This window comes from Mastacembelus armatus, chromosome 5, assembly GCF_900324485.2.
Source record: "Mastacembelus armatus chromosome 5, fMasArm1.2, whole genome shotgun sequence".
In the NCBI taxonomy this organism is placed as follows: Eukaryota; Metazoa; Chordata; class Actinopteri; order Synbranchiformes; family Mastacembelidae; genus Mastacembelus; species Mastacembelus armatus.
The window spans coordinates 21,597,627-21,619,714 of record NC_046637.1 but is presented as its reverse complement, the minus strand read 5'-3'; the positions used below and the strand labels follow the sequence as shown (position 1 = coordinate 21,619,714).

The 22,088-nt window shown below is 41.2% G+C and overlaps 1 protein-coding gene across 4 annotated transcripts; it reads left to right on the top strand.

The window, feature by feature from the left end:
* Positions 1-959: 959 nt before the first annotated feature.
* LOC113130816 (inositol hexakisphosphate kinase 2-like) lies at positions 960-19,640 on the top strand. Of its 4 annotated transcripts, none has more exons than XM_026307689.1 (7): positions 960-1,008; positions 4,814-4,966; positions 14,411-14,903; positions 16,420-16,654; positions 17,438-17,617; positions 17,912-18,095; positions 18,180-19,640. In XM_026307689.1, exons 3-7 carry the CDS (start codon positions 14,636-14,638, stop codon positions 18,846-18,848), a joined length of 1,536 nt encoding a protein of 511 aa, XP_026163474.1. In that variant the 5' UTR covers positions 960-1,008; positions 4,814-4,966; positions 14,411-14,635; the 3' UTR covers positions 18,849-19,640. The 4 variants fall into 4 exon arrangements, with proteins under 4 accessions (XP_026163474.1, XP_026163475.1, XP_026163476.1 ...); XM_026307690.1 differs by lacking the exon at positions 960-1,008 and adding an exon at positions 1,046-1,066; XM_026307691.2 differs by lacking the exons at positions 960-1,008; positions 4,814-4,966 and adding an exon at positions 11,834-11,851.
* Positions 19,641-22,088: the final 2,448 nt, after the last annotated feature.

Sequence of the window (22,088 nt, the reverse complement as noted above, 5' to 3'; positions counted from 1 at the left end):
ACCCATGTTGACCTTCAAATAACCCTAACCTCACCCTAACTTTAATCCAAGTTGTCTCTTTAAAATTGAATTATTTATATGTAGGGGACCCGGATTGTGTCCCAACAAAGAAAAAGAGCCCCCACGTCAGTGTGTAAACAGGTTTCAGTCCCCACAGTGTAACAAAAACATGACACACACACACAAACTGGTGGAATTGAGTGTCCCTCTAGATTTGTCTGTTGATATCTATCTGGAGACTGGCTGCTTGTCTAGCCCCACACCCTCTCTCCCTATAGACTCAAGTTCATGACCTATTATATAACTCTGCTCCTCACCCATTGCAGAAGATGTAACAATATGATTACATCCACAGACAGTTTAAAAAAAAAAAAAAAGATGTAATCCTATTGAAATGACAATTATATACTGTGCAAAAGTAAAACTTAAATGTCAACTTATGTTTCAAATAATGAAAAGGCCCATCATTATTCTCAAGCAAATTATATAAAATTATAAAAAATATATATTAAAATTTTGAATTATGTCCAAGCAAACATATTCAAATATACTGTCCAGAGTTTAAACCAGAAAAATATGCAGTGCTATCCCTTAATTTGAAAAAATGAAGCTGGAACCTGTGAACATTTTGGCTTAAAGGTGACAGAATTAGACCTATTCAATTATCCATATTGCTGCCATTTAATTAACATGAGAATCAAGTTTCTGTTTTTTCGTACTGTCTGACTGGTTGGTGCCTGGGGGCTGGGAAAATGAACTTCCATCCTGTTTACCTGAGACCACTGGGAATGTTACACTGCCATACCACACTGTTCCTGTAAATTTCTTCTTCTACTCTTGGCATCCGATCCTCAGTGGTTACCTCACGCGTTATTGGCCCCACCCACACACTCACGTTGCCATGGTTTCTATACAGCTACTTCCGGAGCAGTGGGCCAATCAGAGGTTCCTGGCGAAAACCGGAAAATGCACAGTTAACGACCTGGGCTCTGAGAGGTGGGCGAGGAGGTAATTTTGGCCATTTTCGTTTAGCTACGTTGCTGCCAAAGAAAAATAAAAATAACAGGTAGGACGCTGTAGCACAACAGGGATGTAAGAGGCACCTAACCTGAAATGCACTATAATGTTAGCTGAAAGGGAAACAAGCGGGAGGTTTTAGCATATTTAACAACAGGCGTAACCAAGGTTACCCCTGTCAGACAGCTGCTGTGAACTTACGTAGACTCCAGTGAGCTTTCTAAAGTGCAGGCTGTTGCTCTCTGAATAATGTTAATAGTGCCCAATAACTAACTTGATAAATAATCACGGAGGCTAACTATATAGAAAGAGGTCTGTCACTGTGTGAGTGTGAGCCATTTTCTTTGATGACACTCCTGGACCTCAGGCTCTGTTTTGTTGTGATGGAAGGACTTGGTCTAAGATTTAGTATAATGTATCATTAGGCCTATATGAATTAAACAACGTGGATCTATTAGTGAGTGTTTTGCCAGGTGTGTCGCTCGGGCCTGCAACAAATAGTTATTATTATATAATTTGCTGTGTATGTTTTAATGAAGTTCCAGAAAACAGGACAGTGTGATGTTTTGAAACACCATGTTTGTGCCTGATATTTACAGGTGAGATATTTTTTTTTTTCCAGAGGTAGAATTTGCATTCTAATTTAAATACACCCCAGTTAGTCAACCTTGGGGATCTCCCCTTATGGGTAGACTCTATTTTAACTCTTTACATAACGCAACAAGATATGGTGAGGATTCCCCCACATGCAAGAGCTTCGGACTGGCTTGACTGCCCTCCCCCATGCTGCGATAGTATTCAGTGGCATTGGAAAGAAACTGAAGCCAGATGGTTGCATGAATGATGACAAGCTGTCTTCTGGCTGAAGAAATATTTTAGCACCACACATTTCACAGGGATTTATCATTTTCTGGTGCATGATCTCCGGCAATGATTGTGGATGTGCATTTTAGTTTTTATTTTTATGTTAGGGCCAGACCCGGGCTTCAAATTGTAATTGTAACAAGCACTGGTACACTTTAAAAGAAAAAAAAGTCCTGTAGCTTTATGTAGTCAGTCATTTAGACCCTGTTAATCTTCTAAACCTCTGATCTGTGAGCTCTTATTACACATACTTATAGACACTGACATTTATTCTGGTGTTGTTCTAGCTAGGGTTTTAGAGGATCTAGCTGGAAAACTAGCCAGGTTGGTTTTAACGGGATGAATCCTTTTTTATGCATCAGTATTTGCCATTTTAAGGCCTTTATCAATGCTCATGTTAAGTGATTACATACGTTTACCCTGACTTGCAGGCGTATGAGGTCATAATGAAATGAATAACTGTGGAAAGCTGTGGAAACATTTTTTGATGTTCAGTGTCATAAGTTAACACAGATGTGTCAGAAAACCTCTGGATAGATCCTCTAATGCTTCTCCCAGTCTGCTCGTCTTAAGGAAGGTGGTTGTTACATTAAAGATGAACCCATATCTCCACAGCAGTGCAATAGGGCTTCCCTCAGAACCTATGACGAAATAGACACTTAACACTAGATATGGGAAAGATGAAACTTTAGAGAGAACGTAACACTATGCCAGTGCCTTATTTGAGGCCCCAGTATCAAAGTGGGGCCAAGCCTAGAAGCCAGCAGCATTTCTTTGACCTTGCTGAATAATTCAGGTACTTACCCTGATCCACCGGGGTGACTGTTGGGGCTATCGCTCTGCTTCATGACTGGGGCTTACCAGCTAGTCACCATCTCTCAGTCATGGAAAGTGTGACAGGTTTTAATCCTGTGACTGTAATATGATAATCTCCTCACCAGCTTAATTTTTTTTGCTTATTAGCTGTGACCTCAGTCTGGAAAGAGAAGCATGGTTCTGTAAGGTTCCCTGTCAGGAAAGATCACTGGTCTGTGCCAGGGAAACCACTTGGTCCAAGGAGAGTGTGGTATTTGTCATTGAGAGGACACTGAGCATGAAGCCATTCTACTTAATGAGTGGCCATAGCACAATCTTGGTCCTATGCCAGTGACATTCTTCCCTCCACCTCATTCCCCACAGCTCACATCCTATCATCCAGGCTCTCTCATTAAGTGTCCTTTTGTTGAGGGATTACTGAGTTTATATTTAACCTCTGTCCTCACTATCCTGGACTGTTGCACCAGTTGTTGGCACTGCTGTCTCATTTAGAATCCATATCTGTGTCTGTCTGGTGGCATACTCCCTTCAGTGTCTCTCTACATTTTCAGCTACACTGTCTTACATCTATCTATTTCAACTATTGCTCCCCCTCTGAAAATTTTTTAAACCGTGCCCTTTCCATCCCAGTGCTCTTTTATCTATTTTTGCCAATGCAAATTTCTCCCTGTGGAGTTTGCAGCTGCAGTTCATGTGCAAGACCTAAAGACCCAGAGATTTACTGCCTCAGTGTTCTCATCATTGTCCTGCATCTGATTAGCGATCTTACATTTTTTCTGACATTTGTCTGCCTGGCTGCACTGTATTGCATTTGTGTGTACAAGCATATGTGTATGCGCAGGCAGCATGCATGTGTGCCTGAATATCCTGTTTGGTACATGCGTGTCTGTGTGTGACTGTGTTTTGAGGAACATACTGTTCCCTTCCTACTGGGCACATGAGAGTTACACTGAGTGAATTCTGATTTGTTACCGGAGAGTGCAGTTCTGGGGTTTGACCTCTGGAGAGATGCACTTTAGCAATTCTTTTATGGCAAAAACACTGTCAGGGTAGAAGAGGTCAATGGCATGGAAACAACTGTTTCTATATTTGGGGTTTGGTTTTGTTTGTGCCTCTGTTTGTTTAATCCTGTTGACTCTTTTCTTTTTGGCATAAGTCTGAAGTGATATTCATCTTCTGTGTGTGTGTGCCTCCGCCTGTGCGTGTGTGTGTTTTCTCAGATAGACTGTGCATAAAGGGGGTTGTCCCTCAAATATAACAAGTCAGTCCAAAGTTGTTTTAGCTTCAGGTAGAAAAGGACCTCTCTGGACACCCTCTATAAAGTGTCTGCTCTGCTCCTTTTCTACCTTTTGCCACCAGTCTAACCCATCTCCTCCCTGTGGGCTCCATTTCTACCTCCCTGCCGCGCCTTGACTCTGTCTCAGGTGAGGTGTTACTAGGCCAGGTTAGTGTTATACAACTTAGTGTTATGCAAGTTTTGCGTGGACTGCAAGTTACAGCCAAATCCCAGATATATTTGCTATAGTTATCTCTGCAGATGTCCTCACCAGGAGGTACAAATGAGCTTGTCCTCTTTGGTTTAGTATATTCTAACTGAACAACAACCAGGGGAGAAATGCCCTTTGGATGTCCTGGCTGTGAGGGTTTGACATTGTAGATGGATTTTAACAGAAAATTGCTGGTGCCCTATTTTAAGACTCATAATTTCACCACATGGAAGTCACCAGATAAATATACTTGAGGATAGATTTATTTAAAATTTGTAGGTATTTGACCTTCTGTTAATTTCACTGACATGTCCATATCCGCTCATAGTTGAAGCATTTTAAATTTTGTAGTTTCTCATCCACAGGTCTCTAGCCTGCTCCATGTAGTCACACCTTGCACAATTCAGCAGTATTTTTTATTAGTCTGTCTCAGGTAATTAGAAGTTCTGAGGAACTCCAGTATATTTTATGTTTGCAACAATAGAGGACTAAAGCTAGAAGTGTATGTGTTCTGCCTGCAGAATTTTTTCTCTACAGTAATATTAAGTAGAAGACGTTTCGGGATCTTTCCATTATACTTCATTTTTCTCTTCATTTTCTGTTTTTTTTTTTCTTTTTCTGCATTTCAGGTGTTCTTCTGTCAGACTATTGGAACAAGACCAAGCTAACCCTTCAGCACCTACTCCAGTTAACATCATCAGGCCCAGCACCCCAAGTCCCAGGAGTCTCAGCTCCTTCCCCACCACACTGCTTATCAGTATCCTCCACTATTTACAATCCAGGTACAGAGCCACAGCTCAGAAGTGTGAAGGGTAACACACACTGGTGGCATATTACACGTCATACTGGCGGTGAACTGACGTGTACTATCACATCAGGTTGTTCTGTTGTCCTATTTTCTCTATGTCAGCACACATCTAAACAACATTTGCTCCCTGGATTCAAACATTCCAGCCACCCTACCTGTCCTCTTCTGTCTATTCTGTCAGTTAGGATAATCTTTTTTTGTGGTTTTTGCAAAGGCTAGTTACAGTGGCTGAAGACACTTGCCTAAAGATTTGCCTCAAACCTAGAGCAAATTCCTCTGAGTATTTTAGAAATAACTGACCTTTTCACATGAATGTTATAAATTGGGGTTGATTACCTTTATCTTTCTTGACATTATCTTACTACTCAAGTAATTGTTAAATATTGTTAAATATAATTATCACAATTAATTATTTAAAATTAATTAAATATAGTTGCCCATTGTTGATGTCAAAAATCCACAAGGCTGAAATTATGAAATACTCACCCAATTTTGATAGTCCCACACTGAATTTGCATCACTCCTGGTGTTTGTTATTCGACACGTTACACAACGTGATGCCACCACTGTGTTTCGTTTAAGAGACTGAGATTGATGGGAGCAGAGTCTAGAGGTTGTTTACATTTTAACATACTTGGGGGGTGAGAAGTTAATGGGGCATTGCAGTAGACTGCAGGTAATGAGGAAATGCTGTGAAGAAAAAATCATCTTGAGGCCAGATTTTGTCCAGGAAAGGAAGAGTATCTCATTTGATGTCAATTATAGTGGATTGAATGCTATCTACACTATGTTAGATTGTTGGGTAGCTGCCAGTTTGAAGCGATGAAATGCTTACAATAAAAAATCCTGGTGTTTGAGGGAGGTTTGAGGACTGGATGTTCACTTGACAAAAGGATAGATTTGAGGGCTGCATTTGTGCAGCAAAGGGTGTAGATTTAGTCTGGAGGGGGGAGGGCATCTTCAGAGGGGGATATGGATGGGCTCTTTCTGTAATCCTGTGACATGTGCAGTCTTCCTCACGTGCACAGACAAGCACTGCAGTGCAGAGCTGTCTATGGCACAGAAACACACTGCCACTGCCCACACTGCTCGGTACAGCCAACATTCATACCCACTCAGACTGTAAACACACTATGCATTTCATTACAGACCATAAATCTATTGCTTTCTCACAACTGCGCAAGTGGGGATTTATACATTTGCCAGTCACCCTTTTTTTTGCACTGCTAAAATACCAACTAAAAGCAGCACTGTGAGGCCACACTAATGGTGCATCTTCCTACATTGTGCCATGTTTGCTGTTCAGTAACCTTATAATGGATTATGTCATCAATATTGTTCTGTATGTGTTTGTCAGGAAAGAGAGTTATTTTCCATTCCACTTCTTGTACTGAGATTGTGAGTTCAGATGCAGCTTGCATTGTAAGCAGAGTGAATAGCAGAGTCAAGCCTTTTAATGGAGTATCGAGGTAACGCACAGGACTCGTGTCTGAGAGACCCAAGCTTCTTGCTATGTTGTTACAATAAATAGACTTTAGGTGTGCACCCATGTGTGTGACGTGGTGTGTGTGTGTGACATGGTGTGTTTGTGAATGCTCGCTTGGAGTTTTTTGTGCATGTACTTGAGGCTAGTCAGCATCAAGCCTCACTGTAACTGTACTCTCTCTTAGAGCCATGTATTACTGTATTATGTTTTTGCACGTGTGAGGGCTTTTTCCAAGGATTAATATTCATCTGGGCAGCAGTCACCAGCGGCTGAGTCTGTGTGCCTTCTGCCTTCTGAGTTCATTTACAGTATTAGGTGTCCTAGATGAAGCTGTTACTTGTCTTCTCTCCTGAGTGATCATATTTCATTTAATATGATGAAGTCAGGTTTCAAGCCATGGCTTCACATTTCTCGAAGTCTGTCCCATATTAGGCTTTGCTTGGTCACCCATTGTACAGTGGCAGTCTTCCTTGTTCCTTCATGTGTCCTTTATGACCACATCAATTTTTTATGTTTCCTTGTGTTTGATGTTTTTTATCTAAAATTATAAATGTGGTTCAGTCCCATCCTCATAAAGACAAAAACAGAGATACACATGGTTTGACACTGTCCTGTCACTGTTAAAACTGCCTGCCCATTTTGGGTAAGAAATAGTTGCATCCAAATTCTGTTTTTCCTTTGCACAACAATGTAAGTATCTAGAAAGAGCTTTGGTCTGAGTGCATGCCATTGTTTTGATATCAGTGCCAGCTTTTAATAGCATGTGATTAAGGTGTATGAGTGCTGATATTTATATGTGTGTTTATATTTGGTGTGAGAGATGTGCCAACATGCTAAAGGATATGTGTAGCTCTCTTTCTCCTCACCTCACGTGGGGTGCTGGATGGCTAGAGTTGACACACTTTGGATGTAACAGACGTCAAGCACATGCTGTGTTGACATAAACATGCCTGAACGCATGCACACACACACACACGCATGCAGCAACATCCTAAATGGCTCAATATAATAAGAGGTTGACTAGTAAGAGGCACCTTTTTGATTAATTCTGAACCTTGACATTGCCACAGTTCCTCCACACAAACACCTTTATGTGCTAATTATTCACTTTTTTCAAGAGCATTTTGTTATTATCTGCAGGGAGGTCATGTCTCAAAGTTGTCTCTGCTTGTTGCAAATTTAATTTACTTGTCTGCTGCAGATCCTTTGCCATTTGAAATGGTGGAGATGATGAGTTCTAGCGTTGACTAATGTCTTTTTATTGGTTCTGACTGAACCCATGAAACACTTTTGTATCAGAATTTGAAACAAGTTATTATTTTATCATTAATGTACATACAATCCAAGCTATGCTTGGCCTTTATAAGTGGTTTGATTTGCAAACAACAAGGCTAAATATTTGAGTAGAAAATATGATAAATGAAAATTTTGGTAATTTATCAGCTTGAAAGATAGTAATTAGATTGGATATAATGATTCAGTGATGTTGAAACTGCATGTGAATGATACTTAAACTATCAGTGCAGATATGCATGTTACTTCAAATATTGTCTCAATGGTTTACAAATAGAGACTTTATGATATTGCATGTTCTTCAGGCAACGCAACAGGCCCCTGCCAAACACAGTGAGACTATGAACATCCATTTACTGTCAGCCTTGCTCGGTCCAGGCTGGTCTGATCTCAGCACTGTATATACCAGGATAGGTCTCACTGTGTATGTTTGGTGCAATATTAGCATTGACACTTTTAGAATAGGAACATTTACATTACATTGTTTCTACATGAAACATCAGTTGTTTTCTTTGTTTTCATGGGAAGGAGTAGAATTACAGATTTATTTTTGAGCATGGTCCATTTGAAAGGCAGCGTCAAAGATTTCTGCAGCCAAGTCATAGCGCTGTTGAGACAGAGGAGATACTGCTCTGCTGTCCCACAGTATCTATGGGGCTTCTAAGAAATTGAACTAGACAGTCGGGGTGAGCCAGCTCTCTTTTACACCGCCAAAAGACCATGGAAATGGTCCAGTCCAAGCTAGTGGGAGGAGAATACCAGAACCAAAACAACTTGGGAATATAGTTTTAACATCACTGTACAAGGCTCAGTTTCCAGCATATGAAGAAATCAAGAGGTAGTAAAAAGAAGTGTAACACTAATTAATCTTTAATGTTTATTTCTATTATTTAATTTAATCATATGTACTATATGTTGTGCTTGACATTTTCATCAATTAAGAGAACAAATTCCAAATCCATCGATAAAACCGCATGCGTGCACCAGAGTAGAGCTGGTGGACTGCATCGCGTCAATGGACTGTAGCCAGACGAGTCTCTGCTTAATGATTCTGAGAAGTGAGGACAGTTTAAGTATGTGGCAAAGCCTAAATCCAGGAAGTGTGTGACGTCTGCTTCCCTGTTTCCTGTACAGTGCCACAGAGCTTTACGGCTTTATATGTACTCTCTTAATTCAGTGACTCATCATCCATTCTCAAACTGTGGCAGTACTACTGGAATTAGCAGATCTTCCCAAAACCTTCTTATACAAATTAAGAGAAGCATTGTCAATCCTATACTGTGTTGTTTACTGTAAAAAAATCAAGAATATTAAAAACAGAAAGGGTTTTTACCGCCATTTCCTTAACCAGAAACCAAAGATTTGCCTTGCTCTTGGCAGAGTTGCACTTTTAAATAATAAGCTAATTAATGTGAGATATCTTACCACTGGCTGGAGATCAGTGTCTTCCAGAACAAGGTGTAACTCTCCATCTTTCCTCTGAGTACTTAGAGATTTATCCTGTCCTCCTCCCAATTTAGTGCTTGCTCCAATTAGACTTTTCTCATTTGCAAGCCTGTCTTTTGTGTCATCAATCTTGATCTTCACTGACCTGCCAGTCCAGACTCCATGTCTCTCTAGTATGGTCATATTTCCATTTCCCTTGGTAGACTTTTTCTCTTTACAGTTTTCTTATAATAGGCACTAAGGCATGGGACTGAAGTCTGAGAAAGTCTCAGCATTATTATGAATTAACAAGGTAGAACTTTTTGTCACAGCAAGAAAATACCAATATCACTGGTGGCCCTGTTACATTTCAGAGTGCCAGTAAGCAATGCTAATGAGATGACATGCCAGGGCCACGAAACTGGCACACCTAATGGAATGCAGCCATTGTAAACAGAGTTTCTGTACTATCAGCAATATAACTGATATAGCCTGGCTTATTTCAGGACCTGTGGATGGATTGACTTACCAAACACATGTATATGAGAGAGACTGAGACATGTATATGAGAGAGACTGTAAACAGTTTACAGTGGCCAACTATCGGCCAACTATCTCTAGTCATCGTTTTATTCCAGTGTGCCGTACTATACTAACTTTTAAATTCATTGTGTTGAGTAGATGACATTTTTACATAATCTCAGATTTTGTAACAATTATGTGTATTTATGTGTAATATTTTCTATTCAATATGATGTAAAAATTTCTACTACAATTTATCTTTCAGTAAAATGAAAACAGTTCGCTGTAGATGAATACATGAACACAGGTCCTGAAATAAGCCAGGCTATATCAGTTATATTGCTGATGGTACAGCATTGTTTCTTGCCCTAGTCTACGCAAATAATAAAAAAACACGGTAGGTTGATTTATTGGACTATTGAGGACATTAGGATATTTTTGGTCTTGTGCTGTAATCTCATTTAGACGTTAATTAGGCCAATCATTGGGCCATCGTGTTCTGTCATGGTCTTATTCTGCTTCCCCATGTCATTCCTGCATTTTCCATTTCATCTCTCTTTGCCCTTTTTGGCATCTTTTGCATCTACTTCTCTGTTCAGGAAAAGATTGCAAATGTCAAACAGGTCCAGGATGTGTTTGTGTGACTGCATACTAAAACCCCCACCTGCTGATCAGGCATGGACACATGTACTCATGTACACAGTTGATATTACCCCTTCTCTAGTTCTGAGAGTTGATATGTCCTCTAGCAACTACTAGCAATGGCAACTACTAGAAGTCCAGTTACCATGACCCAACTTCTAGAGGACTCAAAGTTGATAGTGTTTCCTTGTATGGTATTAATTTATGGGCATTATTAGAAGCATCACTCATACCAGCATTACACAGTTGTAACAGGGAATTAAATAGAGATGAAGTAAACAAAATTACATTATATTTGAGGGTATAAGAACAGAAGGTGAGGCAAAGCTAAAGAAACTTTGACCAGAGAGGCTTTTCTCTGGTTACTTGTATTGATGTGGTGTCATTGTCTTGTCAGCGTTGTGGCATCAAAACTGTGTCAGACATATTTCAATTTGTGTTTACATGCATAACAGAGATTAATAGACCAAAGAATAGATGAACAGAGTTGGTGTATCTGTACCACTATATCACTGCAGCCAGTGTATTTTTTTTTTTTATGACACTAGCCATCTCACTACTTGACTTCTCAACATGTTGTATTTTTAGTGGGGGCTTAGTTGTTTGATGACCCATGATGTTTTGGTTAGTGGGTTTATCTGGTGTAAGGTGAGGTGATCAGTCTGGAAAATGACCCCGTAAAACACCACAGAGGTGAGGTCAGCCTTTTTCTTAATGCGCCCTTGCCTGATGTCAGGGCAGCAGAGATGGTGCATTGTGTATGTGTGTGTTTTCAGTGTATGCCTTGCTTTGTTGCTCTGTTTGTCTGTCCTCATTTGTAAACTCTATGACATCTGAGTGCTGGCACACATGAATGTGAGTCGATGTGTCTGCGCACATTTCCCCTTGGCCACTGTGTAAATCAATCCACTTAAATCCAGACACAGGCCACCTCATTCAGATTATTTGTCTCATTGTCTCATCCTAAATCTTTTAAGACTATTGTAGGAGATAAGGTCACAAGGACAAAGTACAAATACATACAGCTAAATAGTTCCAAGAACCAAGAAAAATACTGTTACCCATAATATTTATTGTAGGCAGTAACTGAAGGATTGCAAGTTTGTTTGTTTTGTGTTTACTGAAAGTAAAACCTATCGGATGAATATATGCGTATATGCATGCTTTTTGTTCCTTTGCCCTTCATGTTCCCCTCTGATGCCTCTATGTCTTTCATCTGTTTCATATCTGCATTCACTCACCACCTCCATATTAGTCTCCTCCTCAAATGTCGATGTTCAGACAAGGACAAAAGACAGACCTCTCCAATCCTTCCTTCCTGCACCGCACTCAACCCAACCAAATGTCCTAAACAGGTGCTCTTAATACAGATATGCTGTATCTGCTGAACATATCTAGGACACCTGAATGTGCTGTAAAGCCTTTTGAAGCTTCCAGGCCTTCATCTAATACAACATCAACCCACTTGATAACCTCACAGACATACCACAAGGTGAGCCCTTTGATCTTAGGGAACGTGTTGATCATGGTGTATTGAGACAGTTGTCTGCATGACTTTTGTGTCACAATATGGAGCAGGATGTGTGGGCCAATTAAAAAAAATATTTAAGGTTAAATATTCAGCTGCATTTGTGGCGAGCTGGACATGATGACTACTAAAATGTCCAGTTTGCTAGCTGAGCCTGATTCTTGCTTGTTACCAGTAAAAGACAGGCTGAAGAAAAGAACACACACAAACAGAGGACTTGCGAAACTATTTCCATGATCTTACTTGTTAGATTAAAGTCTCTCTTTGTCACGGTTTGAAAGGCTCTAACATGGTAAGGGGTGTTTTCTTCTAACTGCATGCCGATTGTGTTGGATTCCAACTTCCTCTTGGCTGCACATTGCACTGTGTTTACAACTGGCACGTGCCTCAACAGCACTGTGAAATGCCCCTGCAAGCTGCCCCATGCTATACCCGACACAGCTTTCTTTCTTTCTTTCTTTCTTTCTTACAACTGGACCCGACTTTCAGGGTGATGGTTTCCACTATCCTCTTGGTTGTCTTTCTTTTAATCTTGTTTCCTCTTGACACCTTCGGGTCACTTTTTCAGGTTTCACTTTCCACCAGGCAGCTGTTGCATTTCCCTGCACACATTTAAAGGTTTATGTATTTATATATTTATATATTTGTATATCACTTATTGTTTTTGTGATTTTTGCACATTCATTTATGTTCGAGGGAGCTGGTTTGCCTGAACTCACACCTTTAAATAGCATGTGTTGTGTTTCTACAAATATGGACATAAATGATACTCACAGCACGTCCTCTGCTTTGAGCAATTTATTATTTATTTATTTTTCTTTTCAGATGTGACTTATATTAGCTGTCTATTTGAATATATTCATTCGGGAGGCTTGCAGGTTATTCTGTTGTCTTGTTGACATTGCCAGCTGTCTGATCTATAAATTGAATATAAGAAGCAATGCATGTTGTCACATGCTCTAGCTTTATGTGTATCCTGCACAGTCACAAAATACTGATTTAGTGGGTAGTCTTAATGCTGCAGCTCACTTACTGTTTGCAGGGTTAACATGTAGTGTTTGTTATTCACAGTCAAAACATAATAATTATTATTTTTATTTATTTGTTTTTGCTTTCTGACAACAAAAACAAACATATTAAATGAGGTCCCATGTGTTGTGGATCTTACTGAAATAAAAATAAGTGATCACATGAAGTGAGAGGTGATCTGACAGACTTTTCCATGCTGTCACCAAGCAGACTGCCAGAGTTGAATGTCTATTAAGGTGCCCACTGATGAAAGATTTTAGAGCAGGGGCAGATACGAATGCCACTCCACTTATTGGACCCCTATCAGAAGGCTTTAGACGTCTATGTACACAACACATATGTGTGTTTAAATGGTGGCTATTTTCTCCTTGTTTGTCATGGCCTATTTTCCTCTTGTGTTCCAACAGGTAGGGTTAGAGAGATTAGTCCTGGGCCTTCTGACTCTTCTTTGCACAACCAGCCATGTCCAACTTAAATGTATAGGATGTGTGCACATACAAGCACACACTCACAAACACAGGATGAGTCTCTACAAACATACTGCTATAATTCGGTGAACTTTCTGTTTTAGCAGTGCCACACTGCACTCATCTGTGTTGTGTTTCTGGTTTACGAAGGGAGACAGGAGCAAGTGACTCCCTCAGTCAGATATTACTTTGCCTGCAACGATAATTTGTGTCATGAAGTGCTGGAAGGGGGCAAGATGAGGATTATAGTTTCCACTCTGAAATGCATCAGTAACATGTTTAGGAATAGGTTCACTTCGTGTGACAATATTAAATAGAAGTCATCTTTATTTTGCACCATGTTTTCCCTATCATCGTTTATCACAAGCTGCCATGGCTTTAGGCCCTTTGGGAATAAACTTTATGTGCAGTTAGTAAGTGCTTCTGTTTATATCTGACTGCTGTTTCTTTCCCCACTTAGTCTTTTCTTACACCTCACCTTATATGAAGAAGTAGTGCTGCTTGTTCTGTGAAACTGTTAAAACCCTGTTGTCACACAAGCAGAAAAACAGCTGAGTTCTGCTACACCCTCCCTCCTTGTTTGTATTCTTTTTCCTCTCTCTCTCACTCCCTCCCTTCCCCCAGCTTCCCCCTCCCACCACTGTCTTTGTTTGCGTGCTCCTTTCCCTCAAAGGGTTACCACCCAACAACCTGCTTTTGGATGCGTCTGATTGGCGGATTGCTTATGATGGGGGCGGGCTGAGTGTCAGGCTTGTGAAAGCTTTACCAGTCCTGAGCCAGCTCTCAGCTGTCAGTTGAGTCTGCAGTGGAGGCACAAGCAGGATCTGTCTGTGTTCTCTTTATGTTCCGCTGCAGCACTAGTCCAAACCTCAATGTTTAAAGGACATAAAAAAGCTTTCTGTTTCTACTCGGCTACAAGAACTGCCAGACTAGGAGTTCAAAAGGAATTAAACATCCACTAAATCTTAGCTTTCTGTTCTGTTTCTCTTCTATTTCTTCCTTCCTGTTCTTTGTTTTCGATCAGCAGAATCCCTGACATCACAGACGAAACGGATCAACACAACAGCAGCTTCTGAAGACATTGTGTGAATAACCTGCGACCTTGATGCGAGATACCAGGACTAGTCTTCTGCAGAGCTGCAGTGTGTGAACGAGTGTGTGCGTGCCCCTGCTAGATAGGGCCCCCGCCACATTGTGTGTGTGTGCCTAAGGACGCTAATGCCCGCGGTAGTGTGGTCAGGACCAGAGGAGGATGAGTCCGGCTGTGGAGGCTCAGGCCCAGGAGGCCATAGATGCAGAGAAAAAGCAAAAGCAGCAGCAGCAACAGAACCAGCTACAGCACCAGCAGTGCTACATGGAGAAAGGGGTAATGCTTGAGCCCTTCGTGCACCAGGTTGGGGGGCATTCCTGTGTCCTGCGCTTTGGAGAACAAACCATCTGCAAGCCCCTCATCCCCCGGGAGCATCAGTTCTACAAGAGTCTCCCTGCTGCAATGAGGAAGTTTACCCCTCAGTACAGAGGTAAAGAAAACGTTTTGTAACCTGTGTAGTGGCTGTTATATTGTGTTAAGCTGTTGTGCTTCTGTCTTTACTTCTCTGCTGTATATCCAAGTCAGATGGGAATAGATGTGTGTCCCACATGCCTTGATTTTCTGCATATTGTGTGTAATGTGTAAAGATTTAGATTTTTTTTGGAAATTGTAGTACCCCTGCTGTTCTTAGGTGCCTTCTTGCAGTGTATATACCAAATAGAGCCACAGGAGGGTGCTGCAGCTGAGACTGCAAATAGGCTTCCTTCAAACAAACAATCCGGTTGTGGTGTCCGGTTTATTGCAAGCTGTACTAACACACATAATTCAGGTGAGCAGGTGGAAGCAGCTGGGTGTTTTTTCCTGGCATACAGTCAGCATGATCAAAAGAATACAAAGTGAGATTTGTCCTCACATTGAGAAGCTGCTGGAGAGCGACCATGAGGTCACCTGAGAAGGTCAGCATAGGCAGAGCTCTGCAGATCCCCAGGATGGCTGTGCATTAGTGGACAAACCTGCTGAACTCACCACCATCATACTGTCTGTATGATCTTTGTAAATGAAACACTGTGACTGACTCAGACTGTTGGACTGGTTTAACACATGTAAAGTTTAACTTTACATCTCACATATTTGAACAAGCTCTTCAGGTTTCTTACAACAGCTGTTTTCACAGGCCAGAGCAGGTGTGACCTTTGTGTTCACATAGATAGAAAGTAGTCCTTTTTTTGATTGTGCTAGAAGCCCCACTGGTGCTTTTAATGTTCACCTCAAAAACACATAAACTCATGTGACCATGGGATAATACATTCTGGGATAAAACATCTCCCCTTTCATGTGCTGTGTCATGACTACATGACTATTTTTGTGGCAACAGTGCTTTTTTTTTTTCCATGTCAGCTTTATTTTCATGTACTTTCTCAGTTTTCTCCTTGACCTTAATCTGACTTCTTCTCCAGCCATATTATGGGACACCATGAGGAAGAATGGGCATGACTGTTTGTGATACAAACAGAAATAGCGAAAATATGTAAATGTGCTGTTGGAGTCACTTTAGATGTACACTATGTGTGATGATGCTTTGCTTTTTCCATGAGGTCTATGTGTCTATTGCTCATTATGATTTCTACAGTAAACTTTTTTGGTAACAGATTCTTGCCCGATTTTGTGGCCTTATGTCATTTGTCATTATTTTATGTTGCTGCTTTTTTTTTTTTTTAAACATCAAACCTGCTTATGAGCTCATAGATGGTTTTAGTGGGTACAGTGTGTGCGTTACACCAGTTGTTTTTGTTTTTTATTCTGTCCTTATCTGTGTGTCTCAGTATCTCTGTCCCACACTCTTTTGTTAGCCATAGTCTTGCTATGATGTTATGGCACAAACAAGTGTAACAGCTACTAAAGCAGCTAGATGGGAATGATAGATACTTGGCAGTTATTTGCTTGTTTGATCTTGTCAGTGTTTTTCGGCTCTTTTGCTAAATGATGGATATTTGTCCCTATCTCAGGTGTGGTGTCAGTCAGCTTTGAGGAGGATGAAGAAGGGAATCTTTGCCTAATCGCTTACCCCCTACCCAGTGATCCAGCAGCAGACCTAGAGAACATGGACCCCTCAGCTGACTGCGAGCCCAAGAACAAGATGCTCAAGTGGGGCAAAATGATGGCATCCTCACTGCTTGTGGACAGCGAAAACTACAGCAAAGATGGCCGAAGCCGCCACACTCGCAAAGAAAAGGAGAAGAGGTGAGGTGGAGGAAAAGGGAGTTACTCATGATAAAGTAGAAGGTGTAGATAAAAACAGGCAGGAGAAAAGTGAGTCACTTTCCCTTTAATACTATTATTTAATGTAGTGATAAACGTTATCTCTCTGTCACTTTAACAGGTGGGAGCAAAGTGAGTCACTAACTTTGATATTATTTAAAGTAGTGATAAGCTTTTCTTTAACTGTAAAAGGTGGGAACAAAGTGAGTCACTTTGCCTTCGATGTCATGGTTCATATAAGATAAACTGAAGATTGATTACTTCAGAGCCATTACACAACCATGATAGATGTAAAAAGTTATTTTATTATGAATTGTAGAGATGCAGCATGATGACTTATATTAACCAATGATGATGAGCCACACTTATAAAACCTAAGGCAAAGCAGGTTCTAAATACAGCAAGAGGGTGATCTCATTGGTCTTGACAGCTAGAGGGAGGGTCACAGCCTCATGGTTACACAACTGCATTAGATGGATGTCCATACATATATACAAACACAAAATTGGGTCATTGAGTGGAGCCAGAAGGATGACACTGGATGGGAGGAGTGTAATGTTTGAATTGTTGGGTGATGCTGAGTGAAAGATGCTATTTCTTTGGTCTTCACATCAAATCCAATATAACAGTTCATTACTGACCTCTTGTTTTATGCTGCACTGCCCACATATGCCCTGTAGGAAATTTTCACTTTGAAACAGATTCTGTTTTTTCATTCTGCTTTGGATGTAAACTAACAAGGACCTCTCTCCCTCTGCCATCCAGTGTTCACAAGCTGCCGGAGGATGTGGAGCTGGAGTGGCTGCAGCAGGCTGAGGTGCTCTACTGCAGACTGGAGCGCAGTCAAAGTAACGCTGTCCCGCAGCTCAAACACAACCCTTGGAGTCTTAAATGTCACCAGCAGCACCTGCAGAGGATGAAGGAGAACGCCAAGCACCGCAACCAGTACAGTATCCTCCGACTGACTGAACTGTTTTATTTTTAAGAATTCTGCTTTTGTGAACATCAGTAGTACAGTGGAGAGATTTAGGCCATAGGACATGACATGGCCAGGGCACCTCATGTTAGGACAACTTTATGTTAAATAAAAATACATACATGATATATATATATATATTTAACATATATATATATATATGGGTATATATATGTGTATAAATATGTATTCACAGTTGTAAGATATAAGCTGATATTAGTGTAGAGGAAGGCCATCGTTTTTCCATTTTGTCCTTGATTTAGATTCTCAGAATTCATCCTGCTGGAGAACCTGACATGGCAGCACACAGTGCCATGTGTGTTGGACCTGAAGATGGGCACACGGCAGCATGGAGATGATGCCTCAGAGGAGAAGAAGGCAATTCAGATCCGCAAGTGTGAACAGAGCACATCGGCGTCAATAGGAGTTCGTCTTTGTGGCATGCAGGTGGGCTTTGAGTTAAAACTGGCCTCTGTGGCCTCACATCTTTTGATGAGTTATGAACTTCTTCATGTGTCTCTTTCCCTCCAGGTGTACCAGTCTGACACAGGCCAGCTGATGTTCATGAACAAGTATCATGGTCGAAAGCTCACCCTTCCAGGCTTCAAAGAGGCTTTGTTCCAGTTCTTCCACAGCGGACAGCGTCTACGACGTGAACTCCTCTCCCCGGTGCTGCGCAGGCTCAGAGACATGCAAGCTGCTCTGGAAGCCTGCGAATCCTACCGCTTCTACTCTAGTAGTCTGCTCATCATATATGATGGAGCACCTCACCGAAAACACACACGCCGACGCACAGAAGACGGACTCTCTGAAGAAGATGAAGAAGAGGAGGAGGAGGAGGAGGAGGAGGTAGAGGCTGAACCAGAAATGGAAGAGGAAGAAGAGGAGATAGGTGAGGTGGCAGGTGCCCTTGGTTTTCCTCACAGCCCTTCCATGACCAGCGAGATCAGCAGCAGTTGCTCCAGTAGCGGCAGCAGTGGCAGCAGCAGCACAAGCTCATGTATCAGCCGGGCTTGCCTGTCCCGCTCAGATACCCCCAACACCATGGTGGATGTGAGGATGATAGACTTTGCCCACACCACCTGCAGACATTATCGGGAGGACAGTGTGGTCCATGAAGGCCAGGACAGCGGCTACATCTTTGGACTCCAGAATCTGATCACCATTATCTCTGAGTTGGAGAACCATAGCACAGACTAAAGACCCAGAGGCACAATAACACTCTCTGTAATGTGGAATAGAAGAGGACTACAGAAGAGGAGAAAAATCTCTCCTCAAAATTCAACGTTGTTGTAGCTGGCCATTTATTGGACCCCCTTCCTCTGTCTGCCATTGGTGCTTCTCAATGTTCCTGTTCTGTTTGTCCATCTTCAAGATATGAAGCAGATCTGCAAGTAACATAGAGCCATCATCTGTGTAACTGTTGCAGTGATTTACCCATTGTCATCATTCTGTTTTAACCCAGTTCACTGAGAAAGGGTAGGCAGCAAATAAAAGCAGTTTGAAGTCTGAGAAAAATGAGAAATGTTTTCCTTGTGTCCGATTCCAAAGAAGGCATAAGCATTTTGCACACATGAACACACACACATTCTACTGAATCAGTGTGTGTTTGGACTGAGACAGGGCTATCAGAGAGAGCAGGAGGTGTATGTGTACATGAACAGTCAGAGGGAAGAAAGGTTGTGTGGTCACACCCTCCATTCTTCTCTTTTGCCTGTTCATTCTGCCATCTTCTTGTTCATCAGCACTCAAAGAGAATATATTCATATAGGTATCAGAGATGATATATAGTATGTTCATTTGACATGTTTCATAAAATAAACTAAAAGTTAAAAAAATTGCGAATGGAGAGTACTACATTCCATGTTATTAATGTTATAATAATGATATTAATTAATATTGTTATTTGACATGTTTGGATACCTCTATCTTGTATTTTTGTGTTGTCCACAGTTTGTTGGAAAAGAAATTAAAGCTTCTGGTTTGTGTTAACTCCTGTTTTGTCCTTCATTTTTGCTTGTACACTAGTTCAGGAGCTTTCTAATCACAGAGAAAGAAACCACAGAAGTACTTAAATAAAATCTAAATGTCATCCCCTGGGTGTGAGCATTTATGATGAGGCAATTGCCAGCAACAGATACATTGACTGTCTACATATACCCTGGTCAGTATGAGTAGACTGCAACTTAATATGAGCAGGCATTGTGCCTGCTCCCACCACCTGCTGTGCAGAAAAATAACTAGAGCACATGTGAAATCTCATGCCTGCCATAAATACATCCTCTAATTTAGGGGAGCGTAGCCAAGACAAGATTCCCAAAACACACACTATTCCTTTAGTCTAGAACTTCACTTCTGCAGTGTTGTTAAAATAGAGACGAGAGGCTCATGGTACAGTCTGGGCATCTTCAACCAGATTGAGGCAGACAGACAGGAGGGGAGTCATGTGCTCTGAGAGTCACAGGCTGTGCACTGTCTGAGGGGCACTTGGGGAAGAGCTTTTAAGCACACACAGGCTTGTGTCAACAGAGTGCAATAAGCCATTACCACTTCTGAGCCCTCTCTCTGGAATGTACTTACTGCACTGCTGGCACAGACATTCATCTATTTCAACTTTAATACATCCTGGATTCACCCACAGCTACACTTCCATTAGTTTAATCAACTGAGACCTAAATATCACTGAGATAGCAGTGAAACACTATTCACAGCCCTTTAATTGTCACATTTTGGTCAGAATGTATTGTGTTATGAAGGCTCTGCTCTTGTTTCAGTTAATGCTGAAAATGTCCTGCAGATCACCATCTGTCACATGCTTGCTGGGTTTTGGACATGAAAAGGTTGTGTGTGTGTTTGTGTGTGTGTGTGTGTGTGTGTGTGTGTGTGTGCGTGTATACATACACACATATATATGCCAGTCAGATATGCAAGTCTCATCATATACAATATGATGAGACTGGTTCTCATGAGGAGTGTCCTGGGAAAAGGAGGACCCAGAGGTACCTCTGCTGCAGAGATAACTTTATTAGAATTACCAGCCTCACAAACCACCAATTTACAGCACCTCAGATTACAGCACACATAAATGCTACTCGGAGTTCAAGTGGCAGACATATTTCGACATCTACTGTTCAGAGAGACTGCATGAGTCAGGCCTTCATGGTTGAACTGCAGCAAAGAAACAATTACTTAGGAAGAACAACCATCAGAAGAGACTTGCCTGGTCTGATGAGTCTAAATATGAGATTTATGGTTCTAACGCTGTGTCTTCATTACATGTAGAAAGGATGAACGGACTGTTCCTGAATGTGTGGTTCCCATTGAGAAGCGTGGAACAGGAGGTGTGATGCTCTTGGGGTGCATTGCCAGTGACACTACCACAGGAAAATGACCTGGGCTCCACAATCACCTGATCTAAATCCAACTGAGATGGTTTGGGATGAGTGAAGGAAAAGCAACAAGTATTCAACACTTCTGGGAACTCCATCCTTAGTCTAGGACCGTACTGTGGCAGTAAAAGTGCAATAAAAGGTCAGCTGTAACCCAGTAAAGGGCTTGAGGTCAGGTAAGACACTGTCATTTTTAAGAGGCTTAGTCAGAGCAGGGTTAAGGGTGCTTGTGAGCACATAGTGTATTTACCCCAGTATTTGAAATGTTTAGCCTGCCAAAGAACCGCTTTAGAGCTACAGCCAGTTCTGAAGCAGGGTTTCTGTGCTGTGAGATTGCAGAGGGGAAGCGATATAGAGACGATAGCCAGTGTTGTGTAACAGTCTCAGGGTCAGTGGTCTGCCTTTAGTCATCACATTGACCCTTTATCGTATTGTTTCTATTATTTTTCATTGTCTTGTGTGTGTTTGTGTATGCATTTGTGTAATTCACCATATGGATAATGCAGAATTCATGTTATGCTATGCCATAATGCTTGCATGCCAGTGTATGACACATGTGTGCATGTGCATCCTAGTAACCCATGGCTGTAAGTGGAGCAGTTGCATAACAGCAGTTAAAATCACTATGGTAACAGCAGCATTAGCAGGGCATGAAATAGTGTTATAGCTTTTTGGGCCACTAGAGTCACCACCCTGTTCATCAAAATATTAATACTGTCTCTGTCACGTTGGTGTTCTTCATCAGATCTTCTCCAACATCCCATGATCATTTAGACACACAACGCACACTGAAAATGTTTACATATGGCTATATCTGTGCACAATTTCATTAATTGAAACAATATTTCTGATAGACTACCTTTGCTTGCAAAAAGTACTGTGTGCTGCCTAAAATCCAAAATCATGTTAATTTTAATTTTGTTATAAACTAACAAGTGTCTGTTCTCTATCATTATTGTTTCCTTTATTAATCATCTGTAAAAGTTTATGGATTATCTAATAACTTCTAATAACTTCTTGCCAGACCAAATGTATATTTCACTGCCACAGC

What these genes read in the sequence shown, in the direction of transcription:
- LOC113130816 (XM_026307689.1), top strand. Translation starts at nt 14,636, where the DNA reads ATGAGTCCGGCTGTGGAGGCTCAGGCCCAGGAGGCCATAGATGCAGAG. An exon ending in AACGCCAAGCACCGCAACCA is followed by an intron (nt 17,618 to 17,911) that starts GTACAGTATCCT and finishes TCCTTGATTTAG; the next exon opens with ATTCTCAGAATTCATCCTGC. An exon ending in TTCGTCTTTGTGGCATGCAG is followed by an intron (nt 18,096 to 18,179) that starts GTGGGCTTTGAG and finishes CTTTCCCTCCAG; the next exon opens with GTGTACCAGTCTGACACAGG.